At 40.6% G+C, this 13,463-nt stretch overlaps 2 protein-coding genes across 4 annotated transcripts in view; both read left to right on the plus strand.

Moving 5' to 3' along the window:
- The window catches only part of LOC119720025, a 47,470-nt gene extending 44,704 nt beyond the window's left edge, over positions 1–2,766 (plus strand). For all 3 annotated transcript variants that reach the window (XM_038189527.1, XM_038189528.1, XM_038189529.1), the window contains one exon: positions 500–2,766. In XM_038189527.1, the coding sequence (XP_038045455.1) occupies positions 500–1,407 (908 nt within the window). In that variant the 3' untranslated portion in view covers positions 1,408–2,766. The remainder of the gene's footprint in view (positions 1–499) is intronic.
- A 2,485-nt stretch (positions 2,767–5,251) lies between these two features.
- LOC119720478 (alpha-2,8-sialyltransferase 8F-like) lies at positions 5,252–12,556 on the plus strand. The gene is made up of 8 exons (XM_038190151.1): positions 5,252–5,638; positions 7,632–7,795; positions 7,886–8,047; positions 8,825–8,969; positions 9,810–9,922; positions 10,448–10,540; positions 11,097–11,338; positions 12,320–12,556. The coding sequence occupies exons 2-8, from the start codon at positions 7,638–7,640 to the stop codon at positions 12,538–12,540; spliced, it is 1,134 nt and encodes a 377-aa protein (XP_038046079.1). The 5' UTR covers positions 5,252–5,638; positions 7,632–7,637; the 3' UTR covers positions 12,541–12,556.
- Positions 12,557–13,463: the final 907 nt, after the last annotated feature.

Genomic DNA, 13,463 nt, shown 5'->3' on the forward strand with positions numbered 1-13,463 from the left:
ACCAAATCTCGTGGCATTGTATCGTCACACTAATACAATGGCGTTTTATTGAAATTGATGTGTGGACACTTTTGCAAAAAAAAATCATGGTTAATATAGTATTATTCAGGCATGCAACTTTTCCGCGGATCCGCTGATTTCCTCATTTTTTACTTCTCATGAATGCCATTACAAATTGAAAAACAATGTACAAAGTCTTGTATGGTTTAGAATTTTCTCGTTTTTTTCTAAATCCCCAATTGCATGCCTGATTATTGAAATCAAAATTTAAGGATCAAGTTGGTCTTAAAAGCTTGTCTTAAAGCAAACTGTTCATATTGTTGAGTTTTCATTCTGCATATTCACAGACGTACTCCACGATGACATTTTAAAAAAATCATGTGGGAGTGTAATATTGAAAATAGCATCACTGAATTCAAAGTTTGATGGTCATGTTGGTCTTTAAAGCTTTTCTAAAAGTAAAACGTTCATATTGAGTTTTCATTCTGCATATTCACAGATGTACTCCACGATGACATTGGGTTTTCCTCGGACACAAGTGTGACAGACACAACTCCTTACCCAGTTGTCACAATCGACAGCGTTCCTAAGACCTCCATCAGCCGGCGTCACAGCCAAGACCTGGCCAACGACAGCTCTGAGGACAGCCTGGAAGCCTCAGCCATGATGCAGGAGCGACGCCGGCACACCAAACGCAGGATCTCAGACTTCTACTCGGAGGAGATGGAGTCCAGCGATGACAGCTCCACCTCCAAGTCAGAGGAGGGGTTCCGGAGGACCATCGTGCTGAAAGCTGACGTCCACGTGTCTGCCACAGTCGACTCAGATGATGCCGTCAAGCAGGATGCTCTCACATCGTCTAGCCAGCTGCATTCTCAAGACTCTGGAAGAGATGCTAGCCCAGGTGAGCAGAAGCATCCAAGATGGACTTCACCACCCCAGTCCCAGCCTAAGACTCCTCTATCAAGGAAGCTCCTGAGAGGTGCCTTCTCAAGGACCAACAACGTCCAACCATCTCCTTCTTCCTCATCGTCCTCCAGTAAGCAAGAGTCTTCCTCCCTGCCCTCCAGGCAGACCAAGCCACCGGAGTCACGGCATCTGTTTGCCGCAGACACCCAGCACTTCTACTACTTCTGCGACGTCGATGACCTGCTCTTCTACAGTGTTTCTGGAGACTTCACAAGATCCACTGGGTCCGGGGAGGAGAGGTCCCAATTCCGGACAGGGAAGCCATCTGACAAACCCCATCCACATCTGAAGCATCCCGTAGCTAATGCTGAGTTTCTTCTTGGTATTCTCCTGTGCAGGCGAAGAAACAGTCGCACGGCCAGAGAGTTCGCCCGCTCTGTTCCCGATAAATTCTGGGAGGAGGAAAGCAGCTCTCCCTGCTGTAATTGTTTCCAGTGAGATGGCAGTGGTAAACTTCCAACATCATAAAATTGCAGCTTCAGTACTTATTACTCAAATCATATCTTATTTATTCAATGCTATCATTTAAATGTCACTAATATGAGTTCTCTAGAAAACTAGAATCAGTGACGTGGATTTAATACTCAAGGATATTTTTTACCATTTTATTAAGGGGAGGGAGTGCCATAGAATTTCATGGTGGCAAAAGAGCCCCTCTGTCCTGGTTGAACTGCCACAATTAGGGAGATGGTCCTCTAGAATATCCTGAACCAATTCTTTGTGGATTCTCTGTCCCATGACATAATACATTCCGTTAACCTAAACCTAAGCTGCTAAGACTCTTGTGTATTCATATCCCTGTCTTGTTCTCTGGATGGAAGTCAGAGACATGCGAGCAGCTTCTAGGTTGGTGAGCTCTCACTTGGGGTTAGGTTTACATTAATATTTACTTTAACACAGCTAGATGCTGTAAACCTCCTGCCCCAATCACCTATTATCAGTACTCTATACAACTGTATCAACTGAAGTTTTGTTTTCTTCTTGGTTGGAATGTACAATCTCTTGCTGAACACATTAACAGCTTAAAGGGACCGTGAAGTGAATATTTTTTATAGGAACATATTTTGCCCAATTTTCTAAGCCTCTTAAATGAATCAAAACTATTTGACATCCCTTTTTGGTTAATATTATTAAAAAGTGCTCTCTAAGCATTAAAAAATGTCCATGCTCTTTCGGAGAACTGAGGGCGCTATTGCTGTGATGTCATTTCAGGAAGACACTGTTCATTCTAGGTGTTTTCTATGCAAATTGTAAACCCGAAAAATGTGTTCACTGAAAACATTTGTGCGAAAAATGTGCTCATTGGCTTACTGCCATGTTCTGAAGCAACAACGGTTTTTTTTTGGGGGGGGGGAGTTAAAATATTTTATTTGTTAGTCTTCTTGTTCCATGCATTGTCTGTGAATACCTTCTTTTTTTTGTCAGCTGTGTTGATTGCTTTTTGTATACCAATGCGTTTTTGTTTTTGTATATTTTGTACCCCCTACTTTAAAAAAGTATTTTACACCTGAACAAAATTAGAAATAAACTGCAAGAAAGATATTGAAAATAACATCATTTATATGAAAATAACATCATTTTTACAAAATGCTAACAATTTAATTTATACTTTATATGTAACTTAAAAAGTTAATGATTTGCAATATATTCCGTACCATATACGAGCACAATTATTTCTTTGTGTATTTTTTCCTAACTGCTGAACAAAATAAAACAGCCTAAATTTTTTTTTTTAGATATAATTGTTAGTTTTTTTTAAAGCATGTAAATTATTTTATTGAACACCATGTAATATGATTCTGGTTTGTTTTCTTTCTGTCAATTGTTTTGTCCATTTTCTCTCCTCATCCTGTCTATGGTTTCAGTTTTGAAAAAGTCAGGAAAATTTGAAATGCATTTGACTTAACGCTAACCCCCTAGGCATTTTTGTTAGGATGCAACCTTAATCCTGCAAAATCCTTTTACTGCTTCCGTGTACAAACAGCCTCAATCCTCCAAAATCATCCGTTATTTCTTGAATGTGTTCCTTGGAGGGGTGACCACCGCCTCAATCCTGCAAAATCCTCCAGCAATCACTGTCAATATGTTGAGGCAGAGCCAGTGACATCCCGGAGCAGTGCAGCGGATTTCAAGTATAATCTAGGCTTAAACTTATACACGGCTGAGCGTAAACAACACAAGGTCAGACCTAAGACCTTGACATAGTACACCCTTCAAAATCAGCTATACATTTTTTTGCCATATAACCTCAATCCTTTGAAATCCTCCACTTTATATGCAAGGTGGATTTTCGAGGATTTGGGAGGTGAGGGTTAAGTTTGAATGAATTTTTTGCACACCTGTTAACAGCATTTTGACCTTAAATGTTGCATTGTGTTTTTGAATATTGCAACAGAAGCAATCGCAAACACTATTATGGCTGAAGAATTGGGAGTTTGATTTTCTTCTGAGAAATAGCATTTTCGAATTTGTGTGTGCGTTATGAGGCTTACATTCCCTAAACAGTATTATTAATGACAATGAGGTATTTTTTCCCGTTTATAAATGCATGTAGCTTTTCCTTTCATGTTCCCCATAAGAAGTACTTCCTTCATTTGTTTTTAAAAATACATTGCTAAAATGAACAATTCATTCTTGAATCCATTTCTCCGGACGGGATGAACATTCTTTCGAATTAAATTATTTTTCCAAACTTCTAAAATACATGGAATAACCATCCCGATCCTTGTAATTAAAGGGTGCTCTCTCACACTTCAGAAAAAAAAATGTGCTCAGTGTGCTTACCAGTAATATGGAGAATAATTGTTTACACAAGGGTCTTCTGTTATACGATCTGAAGCGTAGAAGACACACATTCCAGAAAATTGCAGTACTTTCAGTTTTGGAAGAATGTAAACAGTGGTGAATTTGAAAGGGTTTTGAACTCTTTAATACAAGCGTAATACATTCCGCATTAAAACCTGTCACTTTCCCACCGTTTCCTTTCGAAATTTCTCGTTCAGCTGAATTTTCATAGATCACTTTACTGTATTCTCAACTTTTATACTCATATTTTCGTAATGCTACTACTTCCTTTACACTTTATCCAGTAATTCCTTAAAAGTAATTGACACCGCTAATTGCATTAGAATGTCGGGATATATTAAGTAAATACATGTATATCAACTTTATTTAAGTGTGTGTGGTTTTCTATCGTTTATATTTGTATGATCATAAATGGTGTTTCCAATCCATAAACAAAACTGGGTTATTAAACAAAGTCACTTTCTTTGTTTATAATATTGAATTTGCGGTTGTCGCACGTGTTTGTTCATAAAAAGAAAAGCCGCAATATGCATGATACGAAAATGGCGTTCTTTGACCTAATATTCATTTCAGAACTGTCGTAAGATGATGAAGATGGTGTTTTTATCTGCAGCACACATCGTCAGTGATCATGATTATTCAGCGTGTTCGATATTTATTCATAAGAAAATAACAATGACGTCACACCATTGTTATTACTCAGTCATGCATGTACTTTTAGTGCCCGATTTTCAGATGGCACCGACTTTGAATTTCGGACTAAATTTCATGACACGAAAATTGCTCACCGTGAAGGGTTGCAACAAGCAGTAAGGTAAAAGATTTAACCTAACGAATTCCTCAACAAAGATGTTTGGCAAAAGTCGAGGGAAACTTTGAAGTGCGCCAGTGATAGGTGCACTACATGGGAGGTATCCCCCCCCCCCCCAATATTTCGTAAAGACTGCCTTTTTTCAAATCAGATGCCCTTTTTTCAACGGATTTACCCCCCCCCCCAATAATTTGTAAAGAGTGCCCTTTTTAACGAAGTGCCTTCTTTATGAACAAGTGCCCTTTTTAAAAAAGAAGTGGTGCCCTTTTTTGTGGTATCTGCCGTTTTGGGTGCCTTTTTCAGAATTTCGCGCATGTATCGCCCTGAAAAGCACCATATATTGGCCTTTGCATAATTGTCGGTTTTGAACAGCGGCCCCATCGACAAGTGGTCCGCTTTTTGATTTTACGGAGGCCAAGTGTCCGGAGAAAAAAACCTGTCTACATTTCACAACGGATGTGCTAGTGCCCTTTTCAAAAAATTTTACCCCCCAGTAAAAATGACCGTGCTACGCGCCTGCCAAGACACTAGCAACTAGACGCGCGATGCCTTTGGAAGGGCTGTCAGCCTGTCTACCTCATGTATACAATGCACTCGTGTGTTGTTGCATTTCCATATTCACAGAATGTAGCACCTGGGCCAGTCTATACTACATGTATAGGCATGCGCGTGATTAAACAATGCCACCGACCTTTGAACGCATGGAGTTCTTGTACAATATGGCGCAGGCAAACGGCTGGTTGGCCCCGTAATAAATGATTCATACAGTGTATTCGGTGCTCACTGCAGTACAGTGTAGGCCTTGCGGTTTTACAAAAGGCCTTGCCCATAATAACAGCTGCACAATAGACCGACTTCATTCATATTATTCCAACCGTGCAGAACGAGAACCGGGAACCCAGATGAGCAGCCATCGAACCTTCACCTGACTCTCCATGTCGCCCTGAACACAGCCTCCGCATTGCTCTCTCTATGTACATGTGGGAGATAGTACCGGAACACAGATGCAGCATCTTGCGTGGCGTAAAGTTGAAGATGTGGCTAGAGTTAAAGGTAAATTTTCGGACATCGTTTGGTACTGAGACAACGGTGTTGCGCATTCAAATAGTGAAATCTCGATGTGTCAAAGCAACTGTAATGTTATAGAATCCATATGGTCCATGCGTAGGACGTGGTCGTCCTATACGACTGAGTCAGTCCTATAATAGATTTGCACACCTTGACTTCATGCATGGACGTCGAATTCTAACTCTACCTCCCTGACTTCACTGAGTTCTCGCATATATGTTTATGTGGGAAAACGGCCGTGCATACCCTCTGTTGCCTTCAGTAGCATACTAACAATGATAAACATGCACCCATGCCTATTAACTCACTGCTTAAGTCAAATTTTGAACCCGTGTTCCCTGGAGGTTTGACATCAAAATTTCACTCTGGTTATACTGTACTCATAGAGGATAGTATTATTGCAAACTGAGTTAGCTATTGCAACCTAGGCATACATTCTAGGCCTCTAGGCCTAGGGCCTATTATGACGCTTACATACATGAATAGGCACGAGGCTGATGACATCTACAATATGTTTGATAATAGAGTTTCGAGTTTGGACTTGAAGATTGTTATTCCATTCTGCAAAACGTCTCTGGAACATTAGCAATCTTTATATGCAGATGGCTTGATCATGGACATATTAACCACATAAGTTGTATAGTCTCACTTATTGATGCCAATGATTTTGTTGTAAATTAAGGCGCGTCAATCCTGGGCAGTTCTGTCCACGAATCACAAAAAGGTAAGTGTTCTTTCAGCAAAACGAAAACAAATCACATAGGGATGTGTGTGAGTTGTTTTCGTTTTTGCTGAAAGAACGTACAGTTTTTTGTGATCTATGGACATAACTTTAAAACGGTGGTTGTGTTTAAAATTCCTTAACTTGAAAAGTGCATGAGTGATTTGAACGATTCTTGTACTAAAAAAAGGTTATGAATTGGGCTTTCATATCCTAGATTTTGAAAGTGCTACATGTAGAACTTCACAAAAACAATAGTCCTGACATTTGGGTTTCGGGGTTTTTGTTTTATTCACCCTGTACTGTGGAAAACGTCAATTATAAAGCTAGAGGGCAAAAGCTGAATTTAATATTTTTTTCCCGCGTCCTTCCTTTCCATAATTATAATCTTCAGTGAGGGCAGTCCATGGCAGCTCTGCTTTTCAAAGAAGCCCTGAGACAGATCAAAATTATCCATGCAAGAAAAATAGAAATCGAGACATAAGTTTCAAACTTTCAAAATAAAACAAATCTAAAGTTGGTAGCTAACAGGCGATAAAAACAACTAACTGGACACTTAAATAGCAATAACTCAATATAAACTAAAGAATTAAAAGATAATCAACTTCCCAAATGTCTTCGTTAGGCCTAGACCTATACGTCAATATACAACAAAGAGCGAAAATAAGTACACCACAAGACTCAATAACAATAAACAAAAATTACAGATTATGACATTCTCCAAAATATTTGTAATCAATTGTAAGAAGAATGGGGTATTGCACAGAACCTAAAAGAAAGACGAAAGATGTTAAAAAAAAAAAATACTAACCATACGAGATCAATCAGGGGTGAACAAAAACCAAGGAAATTAAATAATAATAAAAAAATACAAACATGTACATGCAGTCGAACCCTGAAAATAAGAAGATCACGTGCAACGTCCTGCTTTATAACAAGCACAATTTTTAGGTTCAGAGTCTATGCTTTTCTTTTCCATTACTGTAAATTCAAGGTACCTTTTATAACAAGGTAAGTTGTTAAGTCCCAAGGACCCTTAAAGGGTGTTCGACTGTAGGCCTATACCTTTACGCTTTCGCACCAAGCTGTCGCTGATCTAGATATCCGAGCTAGCTCTGGACAAGCAAATCGTGTGTGGTGTTTGTTGCAGACCTTTCGGATGGGAGTGTACACAGTCATTGCAAAATAAAACTCGACGATACACTCGCATTGATTGCTAATGAAAATAGGCTTATTGTTTTTCCCCCATGGTATTAGTGAGCGATGCGACGATTCTCCCGTCTGCGGGCACTGATAGCCTTGGTATTGGCCGCGGTGTGTGTGGTTGAACTGCTGCTAGTTGCCTTTGCCGGATCCAAGGAAACTAACAAGGATCTTCTTCAAGAGGAAACTCTGGTTGGAGCAGGATCCAGGAGCAAAACGTAGGTTTAAATTCCCATGACATATAGGCCCTACGAAAGTTCGTACCAACATTGATATTACTCGAAGTCCATTTTACTTCTTGATATAAGCTTGAAGCCTCAACATGGGACCACGCATGCGCCAACCAACAATCAGACAGAATCGGAGGGAGGCGCACGATCCAACGACACATCTAGCTACAATCTGGAAGAGGTTATTGCCAATTTGTCTAAGCCTTGGGCGGTAAACGAGACACGCAAAGCCGGTATTAGGTACGTAACTGTAAATTATAACGAACCTTACAACATCGTATGGATTGAAAGCCCCGATGGAGTTCCGGGTGGAATTCCCAATGACGCTTTCTCCAACTATCTCTTAAATTACACATGTACATAAAGACCATTCTTATCTCAACACATCTTTTATTTTTCACCTGACAAATCCCCTCTCCGAGTCCATTCAGTTCTGCAGGATGCAGGGAGAACGTATAGTACATGTACATGCTACACCTTTTGTTTTCTCTTTGTCGCGTGTGCTTGAAATGCATGCTACATATGCAACGGATTCTGTACAAGGCAACAATGTTATGTAATCATTCAAACCCCGCTCCATACCAGTCAATTTCTTTGTTCAATTTTTCAAAAACTGTTATAATTCACCTAATTAGTTTTCCTTTGCGGTTCATTAGGGAATGTGTATTAAAACACCGTTACCTGAGTGACTAATAATGCGGAACCGCCAACATAGGGCTGGATAGCTCAGTTGGTAGAGCACCGGATCGGTTATCCGTTCAACAAAAATTGTTATAGCTTGTGTAATCGAAACGTTTAAACCATTTTGGTCACACACTATGCTGTTTTACAAATCATGTATTTATGTGTAACATTAACGTGTACTACTGTCCAGTTCAAATTGCCTGAACTGAATTACGGTTGCTTCAAATTAGCACCAAACAAAATTATAAACGTGTTGCCATCATTCATGAATTGCTCACAGTAAACAACGCGTGCAACATCGCTATTTGCATGTTTTCGTTTCTTTCAATCCAGACGTAAGTTCAACAGCGTTTTGAATGCCACGGAATTCACCGTCCTAACAAAGAATTTCGCGGTTCTCGGGCAAAATTTAACCTTTGCCATAAACCCAAGTGTAGTCCATAACCTGACGGATGAAGTATATCGAATGCTTCCAGAGGTATGAACACAATTCTCAGAAACTTTATTAATCTTGTTTTGTATGATCCGTATTTTGATGTGTTCCCAGTTGGACACTAAAACATAAAACCCGGCCTCAGAACACATGCAACAAGGGTGCGTGGGTCCAATGGAGATGATTAGGTAATATTCATCTCTCCGAATGAAAAAAAAGTTAGTTATTATAGAACGTATATCAATTGTCCTTGGGTTCCATGAGCAATGTTGTCCTTCGATATTGGAAATCGAGATTCATTGAGTAAGGCTTTTGCTTAAGGCCTTCAATGCCTTATCCTCACCCTGGGATAATCTAGGATCCGCCACTGCGTACGATGAACGAAGAACGCACGGCACGGTACCACAAGGAAAAACGTGACCTTTCTCTCGGTCTATATTAACTCTCCTACTATGTGAACAGTCACAGACAGTCAAACAATCAACTCTTCCACTGCCATGCCTTTTGCTAGTCACCAACAGTCAGATCATTTTTCATGCAACTTAGTCTAATTCAGTCAACAGACAAAAGCAGGCAAGTGGAATGCACAGCTGGCTTATCAATCACCTGCAGTCAAAGCATAGCTGTATCAAGTTACAGCGAATATTAATGTATCAAGTTACATAAGTCACAGATAGTCAATCCTGCTTATGTAGGATAGGCTCGTAACTATAGTCACTTGATGATTTTGACTAAAAGAATTAACAACTGGGCACACAATGTATGTTGCATAGGATGGTTAATTTGCTTAGTTGTAATGTCAAACTGGGCCAAAGGAATAAATATTTCAAATGCTCACCTTAAGTGACCTCATAAGAATTTTGCACTCTTGAATTGTTTTTTCAGCAATCACCATTCACAACTTCGAAATTGAAACGATGTAGTGTTGTTGGGAACGGTGGTATTCTTGCAAGTAGTTACTGTGGGAAGGAGATTGACAGTTCTGACTTCGTATTCAGGTAAGATCGCCAATTTAATTATTATGAGATCCCTTCGATCCACTGACTTAATTACATGACATCTTGGAAGTGGACTGAAATCCTGATCATTTATGAATACATGTATTAAGGATGTTGCAGTGCCGCATCCAGCGTGGCGGAGGGGGGACCTTCCCCCGCTCCTATGACATGCGCACCTTTCGAGAGAGAAAGAAAGAAATCATAGCAGTCCACCCCCAGTGAAAGTAACCCTGCTACTTTGAACAATCTATGAGACAAATAGACTAGGCTTACTGGTACCTTTTCTGAAAAATCAGCCATTTAGGCCCCAACCAAAACAAACTTGGCACGCCGCTGGGAAGCTGTGGGTGCGCGAACAAAGAAATGTACGTAATTGAATGAAGGACTGCATCATACGTGCATATAAGACAAATGTGAGGTATATTACATTTTGATTGACGGTTCGGGCAGGCTACGGTTGTGTTTTGAGTCTAGCTTTATCTGTTAACGGTGAACAGTTTTCCCTTGTTGTTTGTTTGCCCTTAGATGCAACACACCTCCGTTGAAGGGATATCAAAAGCATGCAGGGACTAAGTCCAACTTGACTTCCATTAATCCAGGCGGTGTCATCGACATCAAGTATGCATCATTTGTACTCGCTCTTGTAGACTTGACCATTGTGGATATTCAAATAAAGGCCATATTTTGTCACAAAATGTGTAGACGAGGTTGAAAATGAAAGTGGCTTCGGTCCAAAAAAAATAGTTCTGCTTCCGGTTAACCTACCTATTTTGAACCGATACGCAGTAGAAATTATGTCTTCCGGTTAACCTACCTACCCTTTCTGACAGCCCGTACTCTATTTTCTTTTTGACTACACGCTGATGCCTCCATATGATCGTACACAAAACAAATTTGCCCCCCAAAATCCCTACGTACCTACCCCATTTTCGAGTCCATGTAATCGGAAGCAGAACTATAGTCTATTTTGTTTTGGCCTAACACTCTGAGTCTGGTATAGTTACCATACGTGTTTACTCACGTGGTTACTCGTCACAGTTTGAGCAGTCCAGGCTGAATTATTTAAATCACAACTTTTTAAACAAAAATCCTGTCGTTGTCTTAAGCATGAAAAGCTCATTTCCTATCAGCGGACATGATGTCCATTAACTCGTCATCTTCATTCATTAAACAGATACAGACGGTTACGAGACATAGGGTATAGGAACCGATTCCTGAGAGATATGAAGGCCTACGGAGATCTTCTCATACCAGTCTATGGCGTCAACATGAACGCATATAGGACGAGCATGCTGGCCCTGCGGCTGCTCCGCCAGAAAGACTCCACCACACGGGGACTCATCATCAATCCGGACCACTTCAGAGGTCTTCAAGACATGTGGAGGGAGATGGGCCTTCAAAGTCGAATGACAACAGGTGAGCATCGTTTTTACCATTTCCCAGCCGTTATACATGTACACCCTTAGGCAGGCATGGCCCTCCGAGATAGCAGTAGTTTTCTGCGCTGGACGTATGCAGGAGTTGACCTTTTTGTACATCTATTCATTGTCATTGAACTTAATGTTAGCCCCTCATCTTGAAGACTGCTTTACATGAAGTCTTTTGTCACGCCAATGTTTAGCCTTACAGACGGTACCCAATTCCATTGATTCAATATTGGATTTGCACTTCACCGACGTATGTTAGAAAACACTGTTACTCAGTCTTGTCCCGAGTGATTTTGAGGAAAATCACTTGGGTGGGTGAGACTCGAAACCACGACCTGCTGCTTACAAGTGCAGACGTCTCGCCACTGGGATTGGCTGGCTGGTTCGAATCTGATATAGCAGAAAACCCTAAAATGAATATACATCACCCTGATGCAAATTCCATCTTATAAATAATTCAATGAAGTTGCGTAGCGCAGAATTTTGCAATCCACTTAACAGACACGGTTATCATGGAGTCACGCGATGTATAGCTCGTCAACGCCGGATATGTTCTTAGGCACATGAGCTTACTGAATGTTTTTGGCCGAACAGCTTCCACCTTGACGTTTGGAAGTGTTGATTCCAACCAGTACCGCTGTTTTTCAAAAGATTTCGTTTCCAGAAGCCGAATGGTGGTATTAACCTGTAGTAGTGAACCTGAGAATCAATACATACAGAACGATATAGCCGCTTTACGATCTTTTTAAGGTAGATTTCTGTATAGACGACTCGCGGTAACTGATATTTAAGTCCCGTCTGCGCCATTGTCCGACGTTTTCGTTTTCACGATTAAACTGCCAAATATCTACGTCTGTCAGACTAAGCCTGAGTTTAGATACCTCTATGTGGCGAATCGGTTTCACAGTTGATTTGGGTGGTTTTGTTTAATCATTGACCGAATTGTACGTCATATTTTCCCCACCTGCAGGTTTTTACCTCGCGTCGGTGGCACTGTCTGTTTGCGATTCCACCGATCTCTACGGCTTTTGGCCGTTTGCCAAAGGCCCCAATCACCGTCCAGTAACCTACCATTACTACGACAGGCTCAAAATCTCCAAAGGTGTCCACAACTTTAACTGGGAATTTGACGTTCTGTACCGTTTGCATATGAGCGGTGTACTAAAGATGCACGCCGGACCGTGCACATAACAACCACAGACTTGAAATAGAGACTTATGGAAACAGTACTATTCGTCGTTGGTAAGAGAGAGAAGTTTACAGGGAAACATGGATGACCTCTGTGGCGTTAAGGATATATAACAATCTGTACGTTTTACACAGCGTTAGGAAATGAAAGCTCGAACACTCTACATAGTCTGATAAAAAGTAAAGGGGACGCACCTGTGGTAACAGGAAAGGAGTGCCCATCTCCAGCTCTTTCGGAGCGATTGGGCCAGACTCAAGTCCATGAAATGCTGGTATTAGGGGATTGCCACACCTCCTCCACAGCGAGTCCGTTACCGTCCCAGCATTAATTGAATAATGCCGGTACCCATTTAACACCTCGGTTGTGAGGAGTAATTGAGGTAAAGCGCCTTACTTAAGGGCACAACACGCATGGCCGCGGCAGGGCTCAAACCCACAATCCCACGATCATGAATCCTACGCCATACCGTACCGCTAGACCACATGTGTCCATCGTGCCCGTAGTCTGATAAACGTGAAAATTGCTGTCCAATAGTGAAGAAAAAGTATGTATAGAAATGCACTTGTGTGTTCATGTATGTCATAAATTAAAACCAATTGGCAATATACACTGTTTTTACATCGGAGTACAACCCGCTAGCCCCACTCGGGCTCTGTCTGCAAGAATCCATAAACTTTGAACCAAACTCATGAAATACATGGAAACAGCAGGGTTTCTTTAAAATGACTTATATTTATGTAAATTAGTATATCGTATTATAAAAAAAGGACCTTTTTTTGGCTATAAGATATTTTTGTTGGCGGTAGCCACAGGTTGTGACATTTTTTTTATATTTTTAATTGACTTTTTACCATCGTGTACTATAAGGAGTTGATGTTGCTGAGAATGTTTAGTTTGTGTACATTTACTTTGTTGAAAATAGTTT

The sequence above is a fragment of the Patiria miniata genome, unplaced genomic scaffold (genome assembly GCF_015706575.1).
Source record: "Patiria miniata isolate m_02_andy unplaced genomic scaffold, ASM1570657v1 HiC_scaffold_9, whole genome shotgun sequence".
Lineage (NCBI taxonomy): Eukaryota > Metazoa > Echinodermata > Asteroidea > Valvatida > Asterinidae > Patiria > Patiria miniata.